This window comes from Protopterus annectens, chromosome 1.part2 (assembly GCF_019279795.1).
Source record: "Protopterus annectens isolate FY-2018-M chromosome 1.part2, PAN1.0, whole genome shotgun sequence".
Taxonomy (NCBI): Eukaryota; Metazoa; Chordata; order Ceratodontiformes; family Protopteridae; genus Protopterus; species Protopterus annectens.
The window spans coordinates 227,573,491-227,599,213 of NC_056727.1; the positions used below are offsets into that span (position 1 = coordinate 227,573,491).

General features: G+C 39.9%; 1 protein-coding gene across 1 annotated transcript in view; it reads left to right on the forward strand.

The window, feature by feature from the left end:
- Positions 1 to 25,723, forward strand: part of SLC1A4 (solute carrier family 1 member 4) — a 1,171,557-nt gene that overhangs the window by 1,047,444 nt on the left and 98,390 nt on the right. Inside the window, 2 exon segments of the mRNA XM_044055695.1 lie at positions 3,578 to 3,753; positions 3,756 to 3,771. Coding sequence (XP_043911630.1) covers positions 3,578 to 3,753; positions 3,756 to 3,771 — 192 coding nt within the window.

Consider the following 25,723-nt stretch of genomic DNA (forward strand, 5'->3'; position numbering starts at 1 on the left):
CAATGGTATCTGAAGTCTGTTTGGTTCCAGCACCATTATCCTTTGATCTTTCAAATCCCAGTGTTGGTGTTTATCAGAAGGGAAATCATTAGGTGGAGACAGCAAATATTCCTAAATCCAAGTCTACCCTTCTCTTTCCCTGTCTCTAAGCAGTTGGTCACCACAGATGCTTCAGACTTAGCCTGGGAGGGGTGCAGTTACAGGAGGTGTAAAAGTGCAAGGTTTGTGGGACACCAAGGACAGATGCAGGCACATAAATATAAAATCAATGCTTGCCCTGATCAAAGCACTTAACTCTGTGAATCATTTTTGGTCCCTAGGATCTCTTCAAGTTGTTACAGACAATATTACAGTTATGCGGTACATCAACAAGCAAGGGGGAACCAGGTCATATACCCTTTGCAGACTAGCCATGTTAGCTTGGGATACAGCTTCACAGCACAGTCTCACTCTACAGGCATCCTACATTCCGTCAGACCAAAATTATGTGGCAGACAGGCTGAGAAGCACAAGGGCAGACCTTCATGAATGGAAACTAGATCAGGGGGGTCTTCCAAGATTTAATTCATTTGTGGAGAGTTTCTCAAGTAGACCTATTTGCCTTCTTTCTGAACAATCAGCTGGCAAGATTCTGCTCCATGATTCCATGGGAGAAGGCCTGGAAGACAGATGCCTTTTCTTTTCCTTGGACAGGAATGTTCCTGTATGCTTTTCTACCCTTTTCACTGAAATTCAGATTATGTCTAAAGATTCAGAAGCAATCCTCCAAGATCATTGTGGTGACTCCCTTCTGGCAGTGGTTCTCCCTCCTTTTGGAAAGGTCTAGGGGCAGTTATCACAAGATTCCTTATAGACTGGATCTACTCACACAAGATCAGGGATGTTTGATACACCCCAACACCAATCAACTTCAGTTGACTGCCTGGATAATAGGGTCTTAATTCCCTTTCGGCACTTTTTTACTGAGAATATGCAGCAGGTACTAATAGAGGCAAGAAGGCATGCTACTAGAAAATCGGGTCTATTTCACCAACCAAAATCCCACTTAACCGACTTTCATATAACCAAGATAACAAAGCCGACAACTCAGAAGACCGACCACCAGGAACATTGACTTTCAACTCCAGGTAAGTAACTGCTTGGCCAACCTGAAAAACAAATTAAAATCAAAGCAAACTAAACCCATCCATGTGGGGGGCTTCACCCTCACACCCCCCTAACTAAATATTCCAACTCCAAGATCGCACTACCGTAGGGTTAAGAGGCAAAGTTCACCATGGTGGCCAAGTGGTTACTTATCTGGAGTGAAATGTCGGTGTTCTGGGACGTCGGTATTATGGATTTTCAGCTTTTTTGTCTCGATATTTTAAAAGTTGGGTAAGTGGGATTTTGGTCTACTGAAGCAGACCCAGAAAATCATATACTAATAAATGGAAAAGGTTTTCCAGTCAGTGCCAACAACATAACCAGCATCCATTCAGGGCACATTTTCTCTGGTTTTACAATATTTGTGTGATTTACTATCTTATGTTTTTTTTTTACTCCTCCACCAAGGGTCATTTATTGGCCATTTCAGCATGTCTGCCCATTGATCTACCTCTTTCAATGCATTTTCATATTAGTATTTTTCAAAGGGGTTTTGCATAAGAGGCCTCCTAGAAAACCGGTGTCCTGTCCTTGGGATCTTAATTTTGTGTTAGAGAAGCTAACACTTGCTCTATTTGAACCAGCTAACCTGGATGACTTGTGGTTCTTAACATGGAAAACAATTTTATTGATTGCTCTGACCTCTGCAAGAAGGGTATCTGAGTTGCAAGCTCTTATGACGAGTCAGCCCTACCTCATTTTCCACAGGAGCAGGGTTTCTTTGAGAGCTAACCCTTCTTTTATGCCTAAAGTGGTATCTGAGTTTACTTTAAGCCAGATATCCATCCCCCTATTTTCTTTCTTGAACCTAAAAATGAGGGAAAAAGAATACTTCATACCTTGGATGTCCACAGACAACTCGGGTACTATCTTGACAGAATTAAATCTTTCAGCTCTTCGGATCAATTGTTTATTTCTTTGAAGGTAAAAAGAAGGGACAGCCTGTGCCATTCCAAATTGTTGTTTAAGGGCTATTATTACCTTTTGTTATACTCAACGTAACAAAACTAGTTTCGGCAGGGTCAATGCCCACTGTACCAAGGCCTTGGCTTCATCTATGAATTTTTGGAAAGGGTTGGATTCTAGAAGTATGCTAGAAGCAAAAACTTCATCCTTTGTATATACCTTTACAAAGCACTATAATTGTGATTCCTTCTGTTGGTCTTGATCAGGCTTTGTTAGAACTCTTCTCCAGGGGATCCTGGACTTTTTTCCTTCTACCTCCCAAATGTAGTAAGTTAGGGCAGTCTACCCTTATAGCTAAGGCTACTGCAGCAGTGATCAATATTATGAACATAGTACAGTTGTGTAGGTAAAGTTACTATAACAATAGATGTCTGAATGATCAGTGCTGTAGTAGCCACTTCCTCCCTCCATCACCCTTGTTTTTGGTGTATTTATGCAGTGATGTGGACAATTCTTTTTTGCTGCTCCTAGCATTGTCCTTTCTAGGCTCAGCCTCCCTCTCTATTGCCATGGAAGCTCTAAAGGGCTTGGTGCCAAAACCGGTCTTTTTAGTCAGCTCAGCTTGTGCTGACTAATGGTTTGGGTGCGAGAAAGATGCCCTAAAGCTTTGGAAGCTGGCTGCCTGTTATAGCCTGACAGGATATAACCCATATAGCTTAGGCTACTGCAGAAGTGATCGTTCGAACATCTGTTTTTATGGTAAGTTTACTTACGCAACTTTACTGCAGGTCATCCCATAAACACACCTTTTCAAAAAACTTAGATGGCTTATTTGTCCTCACTCACCAACATTCACATTTTTAACATATCCTGTCACTCACTGAACAACTTTATTGTATCCCATAAATTTGAATGAGGCATGCCACACATAGAAATTATTTGGACTTGGTTTTGCAGGCCTCCCAACTCCCACCAACCAGCTTCAGCCCGGACAGTTAACACAAAGACACTAGAATATAGAGCTCATATAATACATTTTATCTGACCAGCATAGATTTTGCAATTGCTGAAGCTTCTCAATGAAGAGTTTATACAAACCCGAAAGCTTAATTAATTAATTAATTGCAAAACGTATGTTGGTCCAATAAAAGGTATTACATCAAGTCTGCGTTCTTGTGTTTTTGTATAGTCTGTTAATGGGCCATTATGGCATTTCTTAATATTTTCTTCCTGACAGTTAAATAACTGATTGCTTTGTCTGGGAATTTCAGGGCTGGTCTGGCCAACCTAATGCTGCTATATCATATACAGGTTTTGAGTTTACATCTTTTCCTGTTTACAGCGAATAAGGTGATTTGGTGAACCAGTTTATATCTCATCCTTATGACAGCATACTCTGTTTGCTGTTTTTATAGTGCATTTTGTTGAGAACCTCCTCATTTACAAATTACCTATCAGTGGATAATTTTGCTGAAATGCTGAGCTGTATAACCTGTGTCTTATGTGTTCATCTTTTGTTTTATAGCTCTGCAACCCTTCCTTCAATGATTAAGTGTATTGAAGAAAATAATGGAATAGACAAGAGGATCAGCAGATTTATACTTCCCATTGGTGCCACTGTGAACATGGATGGAGCTGCCATCTTTCAGTGTCTTGCTGCAGTATTCATTGCCCAAATAAATGGTGTTGCTCTAAATGCAGGGAGATTTTTACTATCCTGTAAGTAATGTATAATTATTATCAGTAGTAGTAGTATTTGTATCATTAGTGGTGCTTGCATGGGTTACTGTAATTCATGTATTACTTTGTATTTTGCTTGTTTTTGAGTCCACCCCTGATGAAATAGTGTGTAAACAGGCTTGTGGTATCAAAGTTCCTAAGAAAACAGCTGTTGATGTATTTGAAGTGTAATGGCTTCCCTTGTAGTCTAATATAATACACTGTCATCTTTATCAATGGGAGGAGGACACATGGAGATGGGGGAGTCAGTAAAGTTAGTTTGTTTGTTTGACATTTGTATACCAGGATAGTCCAACTGGGTCAACAGAATCCATTTTCAGCAGAAACCCAGGTAGAAATGCTCCATATACTGCTAAAACATTGTAAAAAACATACTCCTCATACAGAAATGTAAGACATTACAACATAATTATTGCATTAGAATTCATTACAGTAAACTTCTTTTAAGATCATGAAAAATCAACAGATAACATAACTTGGAATATGTGATCATGGCACTGAATTATAATACAATAAAATTTTTAAGAGTTCAAATTAAATAATTAAATTGGTAGGTTAACAGCTCACAGTGGATGGATGTTAGAATATGCTTCTTATATGTTGAAGTAAACAACATGTTACATTGGAAATGTGATCATGTCACTCTAAATTATGCATGACAATTTTATATACCTTCAAATAAGGAGAATAATAACACTGAAGTTTAAAAGTGTAGACTGAGGGGAAGTTAAGAGACAGAAAGATAGTACAGATTGAGAGTTTATGGTGACAAAAAGAGAAAAGGGATGAGGCTTGACAGACCTAGTGGGGGTTTAAAGAGAGAGAGAAAGAGAGGAGGGGCAGGGCTAAACTGGTAGCTGAGGTAGAGGAGAGAGAAGTTGTAGAGTTGCATGTTGTGCATTGCGTAATTTCAGTAACTACGTTGCAGGAATGCAAAACTTCTTTTCCTCTATGTCTGCAGAAAGCAATGAATATGAAAGCTGTCCTGTTGGTGTTGAAATTTATAGATTTGAAATAAGGTCTCAGCTGAGCAAAGCTTAACATTTATAACATGGTATTCACTCAGCTGCAAAAAGTAGAAGTACAAAATCTAAGTATCCACATTGTGAAAAGTTTATTTTATTTCATACCATTTGGTAACCAGGTAGGTGGACTGGTGAAACTGAACCCTTTAAGCCATGACAAGGGTTACAACAGTAGCATATAAAATAATTTTAATCAATTCAAGATATGGGACATTTATCAGTAATTGATATAATTTGAATGCGGTGGTACAGCGATAGCGTTGTTGCCTCACAGCAAGAGGTTCTCTTGTTCGATTCTCGACTGGAGTGCCTTCTGTGTGGAGTCTGCATGTCCTCCCCGTGGTCGAGTGGCCTCCGAAAGACATGCGTGAATGGCCATGCCTTTGCTGAAGGTTGGGCGTCTGGCTGGCAACTTGGCACCATAAAAATCTACTGCCAATCATTAGCGGACCAGAGTTGCGCTGTGGCGACACCTAACCGGGAAAAGCCGAAAAGACAAACAAAACAAAACATACATTATACTAAAACTTTTTGAGTTAACTATAGGTTAAATAAGACACTTACTGCTTAGTGTTTTTGTGGGTGTTAAAAAATGCCAGTCTTTTCTTAGAAAAAACTAAGGCTATAAAATACTTGTGTTCAACATGAGAAACTTGGAAATGTAATAGTAGATGTTTCTTATGTAGTTAGAGTATGGTAATTGCAAGGTATTAATTTGTATTCTGAAAATGCTGTTAAGGCTTTAAAAAAGTTAAGGAACAGGATTTAAATGTATATAATGCTTATTCAGTCCTGCATACAGTAGAAGGTGTAAAAAAGCGTGTGTCTACCTAAATGAAAATACTGAAGCAAAATTATTGATTTGCTTTGGAGAAAGTTAAGAGTAAACAATACTGTTTTCATAGGGGAGAAACCTGGGGACGCATTATGTAATTGTTTGCCCTGGGAAAATAGGTATGTAAAATGTTAGTGTTTACCTCAAGAAAACAAGACTGATCTTGTTAAGCAACTGTTTTTGATAATAACTCCAGAACACAAAAACTCTTAGAACAACAACTTAGGCAACAGAAAATAGAAAGGGCCGTTGCCAGACTTAGGGAGCCTATAACAAGAAAAGTAATCATAGGATCATAGGATCAAAGGAGATTATTAGGCTATTGACACTGAGGTCATTTTAAGCCTAGCCGTTTCAACCCAATGTAATACCGTAGAGGTACTAGTCAATACCTAAGATTGCATTTAGTGATGACTTCCCATATCCAGGAGGGTTGTGGGTGCTGTCCTGGTAAAAATTTACGGTGCCTCATCCACTCATCCAGGTTCCTCTTGAACAGTATCATAGAGGTTCTCTGTTTCACATGAATTGTCAGCCTGTTCCAAAGACTTGGCAGTCGTTGGGAGATAAATCTGTCCCTCCAGCATGTCATGTTTAAGTCACAGGCCATATTTAAGTCCCTGAAACGAGTGGCCATAGACCCATTTGATTTACGGATATGCAGTAAATTCATTAGGTTTGGGTCTTGGGTTGCTCTCTAGGCCCAAACCTAATGAACTTACTACCAGAGATCCTGTAGAGGTATTAGAGATATTTCAGAAATTTTATGAAAAATTGTAAAAAGTACAGGAGTATGAAAGTAAAGAAAAAGTACAAAGGAAAATATTACTAAAGTAATACTTAAGTATACCAAGGTTAGAGGTAGATGAAGCACACAACAGTTAAAATAGGAGGAGATGAAATAAAAATGGTGACATATAATCAGTCTGGGGAAAGTATCCATGAATCAATGGTATTCTTGTGAAGAAAGTGATAACAATCTGGAAGGTTTTGTTTAACAGTATTAAAAGGAGGGAAAGCACCAACATCCTGCAAGAAAGCTGTGTTGGCTGTAATACCTAAAGATGGTAAAGCTACATTAGATGCAGCTTCCGACCCATTTACATTTTAAACCATGATTATAAAGTGTTTATACTAGCTAAAAGAATGGCAAATGTGTTGTCAAAATTGATAGATATAGATCATTGTGTTTTTGAGGAGAGGAGGCAAACATTTGACAACATTAATAAAACAAATAATGATCCAGACGGAAGCATAATGTAAGAAAATACCACTGTTGTTGTTGGGTCTTGACGCAAATAAAGTTTTTGACAGAGTAAGATGTTATTTTATGAGTAGGACAATGGAAGCATTTGTATGCCATGATACAACAATAATGTTAATTAGGAGATTATATGTGGGATCAGAAGCAAAAATAAAGTGGGAGGGTTCCTCTCTGATATGTTGTCTGAACAGAGAAACCAGGCAGGGGTGTCCTCTTTTCCCTTTGTTATTTGTGTTATATTTAGAACCATTAGAAAAAAGTGAGGGACTTGGAAATTCAAGGATATAACTTGTATGGAAATCAAGAAAAGTTAGCTTTATTTGCAGATGATATTATTTTATACCTGATAGAACCAGAAAATGACATCTCGGTGTTGTGGAGCATTCTGAGACAGTTTCAAGTTTTTTGAGTATATGAAATTAATGCATACAAAACAAAGGCTATAGCTGTAGATTATGTTCCCATATGTGAATTGGTTCAGCAATAACCATATTTACAGGGACACAATAAAATTAAGTATTTAGGAGTATGGATTAAAAAAAACTTTTGTTATGGCAGTAAAGAATATGTGGGAAGAGACTAAACAAAAGATACTAGAAAAACTGAAACTGGAAGTTCTTTTTTATGGATACAGATAGTAAGATGCAAGCAGTAAAAATGTTTTTAGTCCCTTTAGTTTTATATATAGGTCAGGCATATTTTTATCAATCAGAGGAGAAGTTGTGGACAATAATTAATAAACTATTGGCTAAGTTTCTGGTGTCATTCTTAGGGGATCCAGTATCTGTCTGCCTGGGATGACATGATTGACAGACCTCAATGCTTTGCGAGAGATGGCCTGCATCTGTCACCCCTGGGCTTCCGGATACTGGCCAAGGCTATTGCCACCCCTATAATGCCTTTTTAGGCAGTGTTCCAAAGACCAAGTTACCACCATAACAGCTACAGACAAATGCAATCTGAGGGTCATGCTGCTCAATGCTAGAAGTCTAAATCTCAAAATACACTCGCTCAAAGCACTCCTTAAAATGGAGAACATCGACATTTGTGCTGTAACAGAGACCTGGTTCAAGGCAGCAGAAAGCACCTCTGCACTACCAGGCTATAACTTATTCAACACCTTTCGGTCCCAGAACTTGGAACGAAGCTTCAAAGGTGGTGGTGTTTCTTTATTCATAAAGGATGCACACACCTCCAGACTGGTAGCCTAACATAGTGCATCAGAGATACTTCAGGTGCAGCTAACATTGGGTAAGACGGTGATTCAGGTAGTATCCTGTTATAAGTCCCCAACCATGTCCCAAGACACTCACTCCACATTCCTAAGCACCCTGGAAAATATTAGGGTTCAACCTAACACTCTTATACTGGGCGACTTCAACTGCCCTCCATTAACTGGGAAAAGAACACATGTACCAATACACTTGCCCAATGTATCCTGGAATTCATTAAGTCCAATGCCCTGGACCAGCTCATTCTTACCCCTACTAGTGGTAGCAATATCCTTGACCTGGTCATTACTAACATGGGCGATAGTTGCTCTACACCAATAGTCAACTCCTCCCTGGTTAGATCCAGCCACAGACTAATCACCTTGGAAATCCACATCCCACCCACCCCACCCCTGCAAAGGTAACCACCATGAAAAACTTCTCCAAAGCTAACTTTGGGCTCCTGAGAACAGAGGTGGCTAACTTCATGGCACACATGCAAATGGAGAATAATTTCATGACTGCCGAATCATACACCAATGCAGTGTAGAAACACATACACAAATGCATGGATCACGCCATACCCAATAGAACCAAGACGCTCTCCTCAAAAAAGGAAGCCAATCTGGTGGTCCCCTGCCATAAACAAAGTCTACCACAGAAGGAGGAAACTGATGCAGAATAAGGAGAAGTCCCAAGACTGGAATAACTCCCTTATCAGCCTCAACAGAAAGTTGAGATCCCTCATCAAATCCTCTAAAGCTAGTTATGAAAACAGAATTTCATCAGATAGTAAAGACAACCACAAGGCCTTCTATAATTATGTAAAGAACCTCCATGGCAATACCCAGATTTGCTCTGAGCTACTGCACAATGGTACCTCCTATACCGAGCCAACAGATATTGCCAGTATACTGGCCAACAGATTCAGTGCCAACATTACCCCTCTCTCCCCCCCTAAGGACCAATCACAACACCAGTAGATTGCCAGGCACCCAGTATTACTGCTGCACAGGTTAAAACAGCACTGTCCAAGGCCAAGAATGCAGCTCCTGTGGGACCTGACAATATCCCTGGCTGTGTTCTTCATGAACTGCAGAGTGAACTGGCACCTCACCTGTGTGCCCTGTTCAATCACAGCCTCACCTCAGGCTTTGTCCCTACCGAATGGTGCACTGCTATAGCCATCCCTCTCCACAAAGGAGGAGTGACTACAGACCTTGGGAACAATTTCCCCATTAGCCTGACAAGCCTGATATGCAGAGCTATGGAACGCATCATAATGGACCTAATAAACAAGGATATAGGGAATCTCCAAACTCTGGATCCCACACAGTTTGGTTTTCTGAAGGGTAGATCATGCCTGCTCAACTTGGTCGGCTTCTTTGAGTCAGTCCCCTGGGCTGTGGATGAAGCCAAGTTGGTTCATACAGCCTACCTTGATCTGGTCAATGCCTTTGGTACCATTCCCCACTCATGAATCATGGAAAAACTCACTAAGCTAGGCATCAACCCCTATATCACTAGGTGGGTTGCAAACTGGCTCACAGATAGAACCCACAGTGTGAAAGTAGCTGACTCCAAGTACCACAGGGATCAGTCCTGGGTCCTTTCCTGTTTGGTATCTACTTCTCAGAAGTCCAGGCCAACATGAAGGGACTCTGGCTGACAAAGTTCACAGACGATTGCAAGTTGGGAGCCATTATTAACTCCCCAAGTGATGACATCCTGCAGAAAGGCCTCACTGAGACCATCGACTGGTGTCAGAACCATGGCCTTAAGCTCAATGCCAAACAATGTGTCGTCATCCCCTTTGGGAAAATCCAGTTCCCATGAACTACCACATCGATGGTAGTCCACTGAACACAGAAGGTATTATAAGAGATCTGGGAACACAGGTTGACAGCAACCTCTCTTTTGACCACCATACTGCCACTGTGGTCAGAAAGTCCTTCGATGTAGCACATCTCATTACTAAAGGTTTTGCATCCAGGAAGAAGGGGGTCATTGTCTCCCTCTACTCTTCCCTCATTAGGCCAATCATTGAGTACAATGCCCCATTTGGCATGTACCTCACTAGACACCTGCAACAACTGGAGAGGCCACAAAAGTTCCTCACAAAGAGAATCCTTGGCCTTAAACACTTTTCCTGTATGAACAGACTCAAAAAACTCCAACTGTTCTCTGTCTCATATCGCCTACTTACAGGCAATCTCTGCTTGACGTACAAAGCCATGTCTGACCCAGCTCTGTTAGAAATGCTACATCTAAAGAAATCCCAATCCCTCCACACCACACGCTCCAGAGACCTCAACCTGATTACCACAATCAAGAGAACATGCTGAAGGGGCAGGTTCATAACCCAGAGACTGGCCATGCTATGGAATAGACTTCCCATACATGTCAAACAGAGCACCTCACTGGCCCTCTTCAAGAGAAATGTTGATGAGTGGATGGGAAATAGAAAATTCACCCTGGGGATCACTCCAGTGGCTCTAATTGACAGAGGCACTGGAAACTAAAGTCGGGTGGCACAATGCCAGGATAATCCTATGGGCTAGGCTTGTAAAGGCTCCAGGGCCATTAGCCTAGTACACACCTATGAACCCAAGAGTTGAAGGAATTAATCTGGGAGGGGAAGAGGGCAAGAGTCAATAAGCTAATCCTTTGAATAGAGCAGTGTGGTTTAGGATTATCCGATTCAAATGAATATTTTAGAGCTACACAGTTAAGGCTGATATACAAAATACAAGCAGAAGTTTGTAATTCAAAATGGAAAGGGTCGATGATGAACCAAGGGGGAAGCTCAAGAAATAGAGAATGAGACTTTGGATGCAGATCCTTAGGCAGAATAATAACAACCATACGGAATATAGCACTACAACAGAATAGAGCAATGGATATCCAAATTAAGGGGGAAGCAATTGGTCAGGTGCCATATGAAGATATTTTGGAGCCTTCCACAGGAAACCAGTATAAACACTTGAATCTGGAGAGCAAGGGAAGGAACAGGAATCTGTGGAAACTCTGATGCAGTCAAAGTTGAGGAGTGAGAGGCCAGTGAGTTCCGATATGACAAAGCAACGGATGGCACAGGTTGATATTAAAAAGAATGTGCTACAGGAAGATGCTATAGAACCTTCTATAGAATGCCCACAGAAAATGGAAGACAAAAAATGTGCCCACAGTTTAGAAGAAAATTAATTAAGAGAAGAGTTGCTTGATTTAATAGACATAGACATATTAAGATCAATGAAAGAAATAGACTGCAGAAGGTTAATAAAATTCAAAAAGTCAGAAGTCTGATGAAACAAATGAACACAGTAATTGGGACTGTCCATAGAGATCCATGCAATATAACAGAAGTAAACAGGATACAGTACTGTGCAGCTAAATTAATAACAGATAAAGTTCTACCACAAGAACACAGGGTAGTGAGGGAGAGAAAGGGGAGAAATTGAATACCATCATGGAAGTATCGAATACAGAAAACTATAAAGCAGTTAGGACAAGAAGTGTCACTGTTAGAAGAGTATAGAAGAGGGAATCGATCAACAAAAAAACTAAGAAAGATAGACGTGATGTGCAGTATTAAAACAGATCAGGATCTCTCATGCACTATCTCAAATAATAAACTAAAAATCTCAGCACAGGCATAAAAACTTAGAAGATACACAGAAAAATATAAAGGAAAAGTACAAAATAAGCAATATATTGATGACCCAAAAAAGTTTAGAAATAGATACATTTTGGAGAAGTATATATGAAGATCCTGTGGAACATAACAAATATGCTAAATGGATAGAAGAAGTAAAAGAAAGAATAAGAAGTTTAAAGGTACAGGATATGAAATGGGAGGAAGTAACAGCCAGAGAGACTGAAACAAAGTTAAGAAAAGTATCTAATTGGAAAACCCCAGGCCCAGATGCAGTACCTAACTTTTGGCTAAAAGTATGAACATCTTTGTATGAAGATTTAGCCATAACAAAAACACAGTACCACCACAGCCATTCTATCCTTCATTAACACTATCTCTGAAGGAAGAGACAATAACAAACTGGTCTCCTGCTTATTCCTTGATCTCTCAAAAGATTTCGACACAGTCTCCCACTCTCTCCTTCTAAACAAACTGACTAACCTCAACTTCTATACCCTACTATAGAATGTTTTTTTAGCTGTGTCTCAGATTGACAACTATCTGTAAAGTGGCTCTCTGCTCTCTCCCCCCTCTACCTGTTAAAACTGGTGTTCCCCAGGGTTCTATACTTGGTCCACTTCTCTTCAATATCTTCACTAACCTACTCTATACATCTTGCCCTCAGTCATCACTTGTCCAATAAGCAGATGACTCCACTGTTGTTTCTATCACCGACAGCCCCACCGAAATTCTCTCACTTACTCAGTCTTCCTTTAACTCAGTTGAAACTTGGCTAGCCAACAACCAGCATATACTGAATCCTAACAAAACCGATCTCTTACTGTTCCTCCCCAAAAACCTTAACAATATTAAATCTTCCTTCTCCATACTCTCCCTAAACAACACACCAATTACAGTCGAACCATCCACTAAACTCTTAGGTGTCTTATTCGATGACCAACTAAAATTTGATCTACATGTTAACAACAGCATCACTAAAACACACCAAAAACTGGGGCTCTTATACAGAAATAAAAACGTTCCTCACTAACAAAGCAAGGACATCACTCTCGCATGCTTATCTACTACCAAGTCTTATGTACAGCTCCCAAATCCTAACTAACCTTAATTCCTCACTCCCCAACAAGTTAGAATCTACCTATAACAAAATCGCCAGATTTGCAGGAAACTTAAATTATAAATCTCATCACTGTCTCTCTCTAAAAAACTTACACTGGCTTGAACTTCCCCATCAGCTTCTTCTCTCACAACTTATGGTTATTCATTCCATTTTATATCAACCCTCCTTCTGTCCCAACCTATTCCCCCTCATCTCCTACTACACTCCTTCCAGGACTTTTCGAAGCTCTGACCAAGACCTACTTCAAGCACATCAACCAAAGGATAAACCTGGCTGCAACCTTTACAGCTACAACCCTGCCAAATCATGGAACAAACTACCCCAAGAAAGCAGGACTCTCAACAATGCAAAGGAATTCAGATCAGCATTAAAAGAATACCTGAACAGCCTATGGTCCTGCAGTTGTACAGAGCCTCCTTAACTAATTGTCAAGGGTAGGAGATCGGCATAATGGTTAAGGTGTCTGCCTTACAAACACAAGGTGCAGGGTTTGATTCTGACATGGGGTAATTGGCTAAGCTTAAAATGGCCCACAAGGGCAGTTAGCTTAGTACTACTCTATGAACCTATGAATCTACTTACCCTTTTTCTCCTTCCCATTTCTCCTATTGCAGCACACTCGCCTACTTTAAACCTATATACAACTTCTCCCCTAACTACAAAGTCTCACTTTTTCTTTCTCAACCTAAACACACTTACACTCTCTTAGCACCCCATTCAACTATTTCTATACTATAACTTTTTCATTCAGTACTTCCTAACAGTACTGCATGTCTTCTACAACCCCATCTCTAAACCAAAGTCTTATAATTAGTTTGCTGTATGTGAACCCTAATAAACTTGAATCTATCTAGTCTGTAACTTAACCTGTCTGTACTTAATACTGTTAGTAGCTGTAAATTCATTTATACTGGTCTGTACTCAATGTCTGCTAACAAATGTTATCTGGAGCTTTTCTCCAAATTATTGATGTATTACCTTTTTCTACCATTGTATTATGTAAAGTGGTGCTTTTCTCCCCGGCCTCCGCTGAAAAAGGGCTGTCAGCTCATTCAGAGAAACCTGGACACAAATGTAAAATAAATAAATAAAAACTATTTATATGCGCACCCCGAACAGACACCAACCTGGATAACAACAGGAAAACCAATGCTCCTACTTAAGAGAGAAACTGCAATCTATCCTAAAAATTATAAACCAATAAGTTGCCTTCCGACAACGTGTAAACTATACACAGGAATTGATGCCGACAGAGTTTATAGTCATTTAGAAGACAACTCAATTATGGCAGTAGAACAAAAGGGCAGTAAAAGAAAGTCATATGGAACAAGGGATCATTTCTGGTTAAATAAAGTTATAGAAGAGAACTGTAAAAAGGGGAAGAATCTAAGTATGGCATGGACTGACTACAAAAAAGCATTTGATAGTATCCCACATTCATGGATAAAAGAGTGCTTAAAAATGTATAAGATGCACCCTGCACTGATCGACTACATTACAGTGACCATGAAACAGTGGCAGACTATTTTGCAATTAAGCCATGATAAAGGACAAATTATTATCCCAGGGATAACAATTCAAAGGGGGATATTCCAGGGTGACACTCTCACAGCTGCTATTCTGCCTTGCCCTTAACCCATTAAGCTGTCTACCTAACAGCTTAGGCCATGGCTATAATTTGGCTCCTAGAAAACAACAAAGTGTAAAGGCTTCTCATCTTCTCTTTGTTGATTTAAAACTGTATAGCGCATCAGATGACGAACTGAAAGCACAACTGCAAGTTGTCATACTTTTTCAGATGATATAATAATATCATTTGGTTTTGATAAATGTGCAAAAGCAACCTTTAAAGCAGGAAAACTGCAGCACCAGGAAAACATCAGTTTGGGACAAGAATGTGATATAAAAGAACTTGAGCAAGAGGGAGTTTATAAATATGTGGGAACTGATGAACGATCAACAATAAAAACAAATGTGAATAAAACTTAGTAAGGAATACTTTAGAAGACTTAAATTAATCCTGAAAACAGCACTGACAGCAAGAACAAAATTCAAACTATAAACCAATTTGCTCTTCCTTTCTTAACTTGCAGTTTTGGAGTGATTGATTGGCCCCAAAATGTGTTGGATAAATTAGACAGGAAAACAAGAAGGATGTTTCATACTCACCAAATGATTTATAAAAATCAGTGCATACCAAGATTATATATTCCCAGTTCCAAAGGAGGGATGGGCCTCCTTAAAACTGATTACATGTATAGATCTGCAATCGTGGGACTCCGCATATATCTGCTGACCTCACAAGACCCAAATGTAGTGAAAGTTTTGAAACATGAGGAGAATAAATCTAAGATGACTTCTCTGCTTAAGAAGCAGAAGCATTTCAGCGTCAAGCAGGAATGGAAATCAAACCAGAAGTAGATAAAAATCAGGCAGCAATTGAATGTGTCAAAAAACAAAAGAAAGACTATAAGGTGAAGGACCAGATGAGAAGGTAAGAAATGTTGGAAAATGCATAAATATAGTTGAAAATATAGAAAACTTCTGAAAGAACTTCATGTTGATCGGGAAGAATGCAGGAATTGTTAAGGAGAGGCAAATTCAAACCAAGAGATGAAAGGTTAATATTGGCGGCCCAAGATAGTAGGCTGCGTACACGTTGATTTTCAAAGTCCATTGAACATGTGGAGGAAACAGACAAATGTAGGTTTTGTAAAACTGAATTGGAAATGGTTGCACACCTCGCTGCTGGTTGCGACATACTAATGGCACTAGGACTGTATACTGAAAGGCATAATAATGTGGCAAGACTGTTGCACTGGGGATTGTGCAAATATTATGGTATTGAAGTGGCTGAAAAACACTGGAAACATGAGCTACAAAGTATCTGAAAATGATGAAGTGTACATCACATGGGATCATCCATTACCAACAGTTCAAAAGATACATGCTAGAAAACCGGATATAGTGATCCAAGACAAGAAGACAAAAGTAGCATTGATCATTGAAGTCACCACCCCCAGTGACTACAGTGTCTTGCATAAAGAGAGACACAAAGTCATAAAATATCAGGATTTGCAGGCAGAAATGAGAGCAGTGTGGAAGAAAGATACCCAGATAGTTCCAATAGTAATAGGAGCAACAGGTCTTCTAAAAAAGAATTTACAGTCGTATTTAGATATGCTACCAATACAACATTGGGAAGGTGGCCTAATGGTTAAGGTGTTTGCCTTACAAACACATGGTGCAGGGTTTGAGTCTCACAACGAATAATTTGCTAGGCTTACAATGGCTCACAAGGGCAGTTAGCCTAGTACTAACCTATGTAACTCCATACGAATTGCAGAAGGAATCATTACTGGGCACATTGTGCTGTGAAGAGCACTTTTGGCTGATATCAAAGACTGAAGCAGTACCACGTACTTTAATCGTACTTTGACTTAGGAATGGGGTCCATTCCTGTCATGGTATAAGAAACCCAAAAGATTTGGAGAAATTAAAAAAATATTATATTCATAAAGTAGCTGAAAGTATTCTATGAACAAAAGCAGCAAGGGAATGGAGAAAGGAGATTTTGCCAGTAGGGATGACATCAACTAGGGGTACAAAAATAAGCAATAGGGGGCCGGAATTTACTGGAGAAAACTGGCAAAGGAACCAATAACTAGAGCGGGAAAGGTAATAGAGTGGAATGAGGCCAAGAAGATGTTTAGACTGCAGGCTTGAGACTGTCTTTACTTCCTTGGACTGATATCAAGGTATAGGCAAAGAGAAGTGGATATAGAAATCTTAAGTGAAGACCTGCTGTGGTAAAGCTTTAAACTGAATATATATAACAGAAGCTGCTGCTAAAACAGTGATAATTAGTATGGCATGTAAAATATTACAAGATAACTACAAGAATCAATAAGAGGAGGTTAAAAAAGATTGGGAAGAGAGACTTGAAAAGGAATTTGCAAGAGAACAATGGGAAGACATGTGTATGGCTCCCAAGTATACAACAAATTCCAGGAAGTTTAGGATCTTTGCTTGGAAGTGTTTGGGTAGGGATATTTATACCCCAAGCAGACTTTAAAGCCACATTTCCTCAGATATATAGCAAATGTTGGAGGTGTGATGGGGAAGAATGAGGTAAGTGGGAACAGATGTTTTAGAAGTATAATGAGTTGCCAAATTTTAAAAATTCCCTACAGAGAGTCTCTTAGAAATATTGGTTGAGCAGTTGGCTTTAACTAACGAAATTATTTTTCTGAGCTGGGACACAGGACCTGAATTGCCTAGATATAGTAAGGCCTTATTACATTTAATTCTGTTGGCTGCCAAAAAAGAATTACTAGAAAATGGGAGTCGTAGTCTAAACCAATGGTATTTGAAGTATTGATTATTATCAAAGGGAGAAAAAATGGAATAGGAATCTTTAAAAAAGAGAATGAGAAAATTACATAGAAATAAATGTGGGAACAATACTTAAAGAACAATGTTCAGAAGGAGAAGAAGAGAGAGCGGTTTAAGGAAAGGCAGGAATTCAGCAATTTATTTTATGTTGGACTGATAATATTTACAAAGAAAGTAAAGATGTGTGATGTATAATGTGTGTAATTGGAAATAATGTTTATATGGTTTGTTTTCTTTTCTGTTAATACATGATAATTTAATAAAGGTGTTTAAAAAAAATGTATATATATATATATATATATATATGTGTGTGTGTGTGTGTGTGTGTGTGTGTGTGTGTGTGTGTGTGTGTGTGTGAGTTTTATATATATATATATATATATATATATATATATATATATATGGGAGTAAGTACTAGGTAAAAAAACAGTTTTTGTATTTTGAATGCTTAGGTATGTTGTCTTTATTGTTGAGATAGAATAATCCTATATCAGGAAAATAATAGTTTGCCATTGTGTTTAAAATGACACATTGCATTCATGAACCAGTCATGTGAGACTTCACTAACATACCTTAAATGATGTCTTGATAAAGGGAGGCTTGTAAATATCATTGTACAATTATTTTTGTGTTTTGCCATGGTCACTGAATTCACTGTACATTTGCTATGAGACTTCTGCTTTCTTGTTTCCAGCAGTTTAGTACACTGCTTGGTTAGTTACACAAGACGTTTCCTGTTAGCCTGATAACCTTCAGACTCAGAACCCAAGTCAAAAGTTCCATTTAAAGTATGCCGATGAGGCCATAGTAACATCAAGTCTCTTACATGTTTGTAGAGGGTTTAGCTTGGTGGCCTGACTGCATTAATTTGCACTGTTGAGCCATGGTACTGAAGCCTGGTATATTTTCACAGGATTCTTTTCCCTGTAATGACTTCAGGAAGGGAGGTTCTTTGTATATGATTCTGTGTTTTTCAGGACGTTTTGGTTGGATCTCCTGTGAATCTTCTATGGGATTTTTGTTTTTTGATTAAATTAAAAGCATGCTCATACTTTTTATAGTTTTGAATATTTTTGTCTCAGAGCTACCAGAGTTTTCTTTTATTATTACTGTTATTTATTTATTTTACACATTGTCGACTGGGTTAGTCCCACTAGGCACTAATATCGTATTGAAATAAGGGGATGATAAAAAAACATTTATTATCTGGCATGGATTATGATTTTCTGCACATCAGTAGGTGTAACTTTGCCATTGGGAGTACAGAAAAAGAGACTGACTATGAAAGATAATGTGGTTATCTGAAGAAATGTCTGTAGGTTGGGTGAACATTCTCAGAAATCACATGAGGCTGTCAACTTGTTTGTAAACACATGATATAAAATGGTAGATTTTAATACTGTTGAAAAAAATCTTTTCAGTGTCCCTGGGATTTAAATAGCACATCTCCACTAGCCCTATGTGGGCAACACCACAGTGCCCAATAGCTTAATGGCTATATACTTTGATTCAGAGATATAATAAAGTTGCATGGAGCAATATCTCATTAGTGTTATCATGTCTCAGAATCACTATAAGTAACCACACTAGTGTCCCTCATACCAATCCACACAAAACAGTTGCACAGACACCTGCAAACACACATGCAAGTGCGCACCGACAAACATACATACAGTGGATATAAAACGTGTACACACCCATGTTAAAATGCCAGGTTTTTGTGATATAAAAAAATGAGACCACAATAAATCGTTTCAAAACTTTTCCCACCTTTAATGTGACCTATAACCTGTACAAGTCAATCGAAAAACAAATCCGTTAGGAGAAAAAATATAAAAAATAAAGAACTTACAATAAGGTGGTTGCATAAGTGTGCACACCCTTAAACTAATACTTTGTTGAGGCACATTTTGATTTAATTACAGCATTCAGTCTTCTTGGGTAGGAGTCTATCAGCATGGCACATCTTGACTTGGCAATATTTGCCCACTCTTCCTTGCAAAAGTGCACCAAATCTGTCAGATTGCGAAAGCATCTCTTGTGCACAGCTCTCTTCAGGTCACCCCACAGATTTTCTATTGGATATAGGTCTGGGCTGTGGCATTCCAAAACTTTAATTTTCTTCTGGTGAAGCCATTCTTCTGTTGATTTGGATGTATGCTTGGGTAATTGTCGTGTTGAAAAGTGACATTCCTCTTCATCTTCAGCTTTGTAGCAGACACCTGAAGGTTTTGGGCCAAAAGTGACTGATATTTGGAACTGTTCATAATTCCCTCCACCTTGACTAAAGCCCCAGTTCCAGCTGAAGAAAAGCAAACCCAAAGCATTATACTGCCACCACCATGCTTCACCGTGGGGATGGTGTTCTTTTGGTGATGCAAAGTGTTGTTTTTGCTCCAAACGTACCTTTTGGAATTGTGGCCAGAAAGTTCAACCTTGGTCTCATTAGACCATAACACATTTTCCCACATGCCTTTTGGAGACTTGATGTATTTTGCAAATTTTAGCCAGGCCTGGATGTTTTTCTGTGTAAGACAAGGCTTCCGTCTTGCAACCCTACCCCATAGCCCAGACATATGGAGAATAAGGGAAATTGTTGTCACATGTAGTATACGAGTAATTGTCAGGAATGCCTACGGTTCCTTCAGTGCTGCTGTAGGTCTCTTGGCAGCCTCCCTGACCAATTTTCATCTCGTCTTTTCATCAATTTTGGAGGGACGTCTAGTTCTTTGCAATGTCACAGTAGTCCCATATTTTCTCCACTTTTTGATGACTGTCATCACTTTGTTCCATGGTATATCCAATGCTGTGGAACTTTTTTTATACCCTTCTCCCAACTGATACCTTTCAACATTGAGAATCCTTTGATGCTTTGTAAGCTGTCTGCGAACATTGGCTTTTGCTGTAGCAGGCAACTGAGTAAATGTCAGGAAAAGCCTACTAGGACAGCTAAACTTTATTTTGGGTAAATCAGAGTCTCTTTAATTGATGACAGGTTGAACACTCAAACCCTTCTTTCACTGTGAGGTGAAATGCATTTCTACCTGGTTGTGAATAAACACAGCTCTTGTATTCACTAGGTACCCTGAAGAGATTACTGCTAAGTAAGTCTGGGTGAGAACACTGAAATCTGCCAACATTTTGAGGTTGATCTGGTCATATTAAACAGACTGTTATAACTTTGGCAAGTTTCAATATTTTCTTCCCACATTTTAGCATGTTCCCCTAATGACCCTTATTTATGAAACTGGTACAAAAGCTGATCTACCCAGAACTTAAATCTGCACCATCACTGTTATGTCACTCCTCTGGGAAGAATTTCACAGTGACAACACCATTATTCATGAAATTTGGCCATATAGATACTGTGATGAAAATGCAAGGTCAAACTGTAAAAAAAAAAGTCTATTTATGACTAAGAAGTGAAACATAATATAAAGACTGCACTGAGAAAACTCATTGACATCAGTACCGACACAGCCAACTCATGAAGAGTGAAGCCATGTCTCCAGTTCAGAACGGAAGTGCTGATCCTGCAGCTGTAGATGATAACTGAAACTAAAGGTGTCTGCATGAACTTGTGGTTCCACAGGGGGAGAAATGGGAATAGAAGATGACAGTGAGTAGCTTTCTTAATTTTGGGATGAGGTGTATGGATTGTATTCATTAATTTCAGGAACACTAATTAATTGGGTATCCACCACTGGCCCAAAATGTGGCAGTGAGGAATTAGGTGACCCACTGTTAAGAAATAAAGCAAAATGAATTAAAAAACAAATATGTTTTCTTAGGTTCAAGGAATGGCATCCCAGTAACCTGCATTATTGATGGAGCCAGGTAGGAAGATGATTGTGGTACCTGAATGTTTTCTTCATTTCAAAGAAAAACTAATAAATAAGAATTTATTATATATACATGAACAGAGCTATTTCCTTTATTATTGGTATGACACAATGGATAATCTGCTACTCTGGTACACAAATGTAAATGAAAAAAAATGTGCTAGCAAGTGACATGACAGCAGGGGATAGGATGCATTCAGTGTCACTTAGTTTGGACTATGAATTGTGTTGGGAAACACAGGAGGAGGATGGTAGGATCTTGTTTATTTTATATGTATAATAAAGTGTAATTAAAGTCTAAAGGAAATTATGTTTTTTTTTTGCTTCTTTCACATTATTTACATTGCCCGAGATTAGCACCAATACTTTAATTGACACTGTTTGGTATACAATTCCCCAGACTTCATAGCAATTTGTCATGCAGATCACCCTGAAATTTCCACCAATGCATTCCTGTTGACATTAGTGCAAATAGGTTCATAGGTTGGTACTAGGCTATCGGCCCTAGGGCCTATACAAGCCTAGCCATAACAATTCCCTGGCTATTTCTTCCCACACTATTTACTTCCCTGGTCCCCTGTCTAGCAGGGTGACTGACGTGATCCCCGGGGTGAATTTCTTTCTCCCATCCAATCGTCAAGGTTCCTTTTGAAGAGGGCCAAAGAGGCACTCTGCTTGACATGTATGGGCAGTCTATTCCAGAGTCAGGGGAGTCTCTGGGTCAGAATCTATCCCTCCAGCATGTTTTGTTCATTGTGATGACAAGATTTAGATCCCTGGAGTGTCTGTCTCTGAGGGATTGGGATTTCTTTAAGCGTAGCATGTCCAACAGCTCTGGGTTTGACATGACCTTGTATGTTAAGCAGAGATCGCCTCTGAGTAGATGATATGTGACAGAGTATAGGTGGAGTTTTTTTAGATGGTCAGCATAGGTCATCTGCTTTAGGCCTGTGATTCTTTTAGTGAGGTATTTCTGCGGCCTTTCTAGTTGTTGCAAGATGTCTTGAGAGGTACATACCAAACGGGGAGTTGTATTCTATAATGGGTCTAATGAGGGATGAGTACATTGGGACAATGACCTCCTTTTTTCTGGATGAAAAGTCCTTTGTGATGAGGTGTGCCACATAGAAGGATTTCCTGACTGTTGTGGCGATATGGTTATCGAAGGTGAGACCACTGTCGACCTGTGTCCCTAAGTCTCATCACACTTTCGGTGTTTAGTGTACTGCCACCTATGTAGTAATTCACGGGTACATGTTTTTTCCCCAAAGGGGATAACTATACATTTCTTTGGTACCTTTCTTTCGATTGAGCTTGAGCCCATGGCTGTGGCACCAAGCATCTGTTTCTGTAAGGCCCTTTTGTAAAATATCCACATAATTTGAGGATTCAATAATGGCTCCCACTTTGCAGTCATCTGCGAACTTTGTTAGCCAGAGTCCCTTAGTGTTGGCCTGCACTTCAGAGAAGTAGATGCAAAACAAGAGTGGTCCCAGGACTGAACCCGGAGGTACTCCACTTGTCGCTTGTCTGGATCTGGATTTGGAGTCGGCTACTTTTACAGTGTGGGTTCTGTCAGTAAGACAGTTGGCAACCCATCGAATGATGTAGGGATTAATGCCCAGCTTAGTAAGTTTATCTATGATTCCAGAGTGGGGATGGTATTGAAAGCCTTGGCGAGGTCCAGATAGGCTGTGTTGACCACCTTACCTTTGTCCATGGCTCTGGAGACTGATTCGAAGAAGTCAGTCAGGTTCAGGAGACAAGATCGGCCCTTCACAAACCCAAATTGCATGGGGTTCAGTGTTTGAAGTTTGCCAATGTCTTTGTTTATAAGTTCCATGATAATACATTCTGTGGCCTTGCAGATCCGGCTCGTCAGACTGATGGGGCGGTAGTTCCCGGGATCCAAAGTGCATCCCCCCTTGTGGAGTGGGATAACTGTAGCTGTGTGCCACTCAGTGGGCACGAAGCCTGAGGTGAGGCTATGATTAAACATGACACTTCGGTGTGGTGCCAGTTCATTTTGTAGTTCATGTAGTACACAGCCAGGGAAGTTGTCTGGTCCCATGGGTGCTGTATTGTTAGCTGTGGAGAGTGTGTTTTTTATCTGTGTGGCTGTTATTACCGGAATTTGGCAATCTTTCAGTATTGAGATGGGCCCTTTAGGGGATGAGAGGGGGATGAAGTTTGCACTGAATCGATCTGCCAGGATATTGGCAATATCCTTGGGATCAGTATATTTAAAGCCATTCTGTTGTAGCTCAGAGCAGATCTGAGCATTGCCATTTAGATTCTTGACATAGCTATAGAATGTATTGTGGTTCTCTTTGGAATCTTTGGCAATTTTATTTTCATAACTAGCTTTGGAGGATTTTATGAGGGATCTCAGCTTCTTACTGAGGCTAGTAAGGGAGTTTTTTGCATCCTAGGATTTTCCTCTGTTCTGCAACAGTTTCTTCCTTTTGTTGTAAAGTTTGTTATGGTCAGGGACCACCAGATTGGCTTCTTTTTTGGAGGAGAGCGTCTTGGTTCTTTTGGGGATGGCACGATTCATGCACAAATGGATGTGCTCATACAGTGCCTTAGTGTAGGATTCAGCAGTCGAACTTTCAGTTCCTGTCTGCATGGGTGTCATGAAGTTTGTCACTTCTAATTTGAGTAGCATGAAGTTGGCTTTGGAGAAGTTTTTTACAGAGGTTTCTTTACTGGGGGGTGGGAGTGGAATGTGGATTTCAAGGGTAATTAGCTTATGTTCAGAACTGAGCAACAAGGGGGTGACCATAGGTGTGGAGCACTGATTTCCCATGTTGGTAATGACCAGGTCTAGGATATTGGAGCCCCTAGTGGTGGGGCTAAGGATTAGTTGATCCAGGCCATTGGAATTTATGAATTCCAACAACCGTTGGGCAAAGGTGTTGGTACATGAGTAGTGTTCCCAGTTAATGGCAGGGTAGTTGAAATCACCCAGTATTAGGGTGTTTGGTTGTATCTTAATAGTTTCCAGTATGTTTTGAAAGGAGTAGTGAGAATCTTGGGGCATGGGGGGGATCTGTAGCAAGCTACAATTTCGATTGCAGTCTTACCTAGTGTTAGTTGCACCTGAAGAATTTCAGACGCATTGTGTTGGACAACTAGCCTGATGTTGTGAATATCCTTGGTGAATATGGACACTCCTCTACCTTTAGTGTTTCGGTCCTGGTTTGGTGGCCAAAAAGTGTGGTAAGAGTTGTAGCCTGGTATTGCAGGGGTGCTCTCTGGAGCCTTGAACCAGGTCTCAGTTACTGCACAGATGTTGATGTTCTCCATTTTTAGGAGTGCCTCGAGAGAATGCATTTTGAGGTTTAGACATCTAGAATTGAGTAGCATTACCTTCAGATTTTGCATGCTTGTACCTGTTACAGTGGAGGTTTTGTCCTTTGAACCTTGCCTAAAAAAGGCACTATAGGGGTGGCAAGAGCCTTAGCTAGTAACCTGAATCCCAGAGGCGACAGGTGCAGACCATCTCTGGCAAAGCATTGTGGTTTGTCGGTCATGTTGTCCCAGGCAGACAGACACTGGATCCCCTTTGAGTGACACCAGAAGCTTACCCAATTGTTGAAGTCAGTCATTTTGTCCTTATACTGTAGTATCATTCTAGGTGAAGGCAGGATGCTACTCAGGGCTAGGGTCATACCTGCTTTGGCCACATGATCCAAGAGCTCTTTCATGTCTCTTTTCATGTAGTCCAGGGAGGTACGCCTCAAGTCATTCACTCCAACATGGACAATGACAGAGTCATATTTGTACTTGTTGTGGAGTGACTTGAGTGCATGCATTATGTGGCGGATCCTGGCACCTGACAGGCAGCTAACTGTAATTTTCTCCTTGTTCAGCCTGGTGAGTGGGACATCAGAGTGCCTGACTATAGAGTCACCTATGACTAAAGTGCTGGGTATGTTGTCTTGCCTTAGGGGCTGTTGTTGGGTGGCACACTGGTGTTGTGAGTTAAGTGACACTTTGGTTGTGATTGATGTTTGCGTTTCAGCTTCGGAGGTCCTTGTTGCTTGGGCAGGTTAATGTTAAGGGCCTCCACATATGTGGGTTTAGTGTTGCTATGTGTGGGTGTTGGTGGTGTGGGTTTAGAAGGGGGCTATGTGTTGCTTGAAGTGTAGTGTGTGTGTTAAACTTCTCCTCTTGACTGTCTAGCACAATCTTGGATGGAGAGAGCTTTGCTTCCAGTTTGGCTATGTAAGTGCATCTCTCACAGGTTGTAGTGTTGGGTGGTAGGAGGAGGGGGTTGTCTGTGTACATGAGGCAATTGCTGCATTGCCCCAGTATGCCCAGATTCATCAGGTGGACAGGAGAAATCACCAGAAGCTGACCCTTGGACATGCCTGTTTTGGTGCTTCTTTTTTTTTTTTTTTTTTTTTTTTTTTGTAAAGTACAAGAGCTATTTTCCCTTACCTTAGCAAGGTACTTTGCAATTATATGCTGTTTAGTGCCTACAGTTAATTTCTCCCTATTAATAAGGAGAGTTGACTGTTTGTATCAGTTTAAGACTCCCTAGTGCTTTCCAGCAGGTTTTAAAGCAAGTGCTAG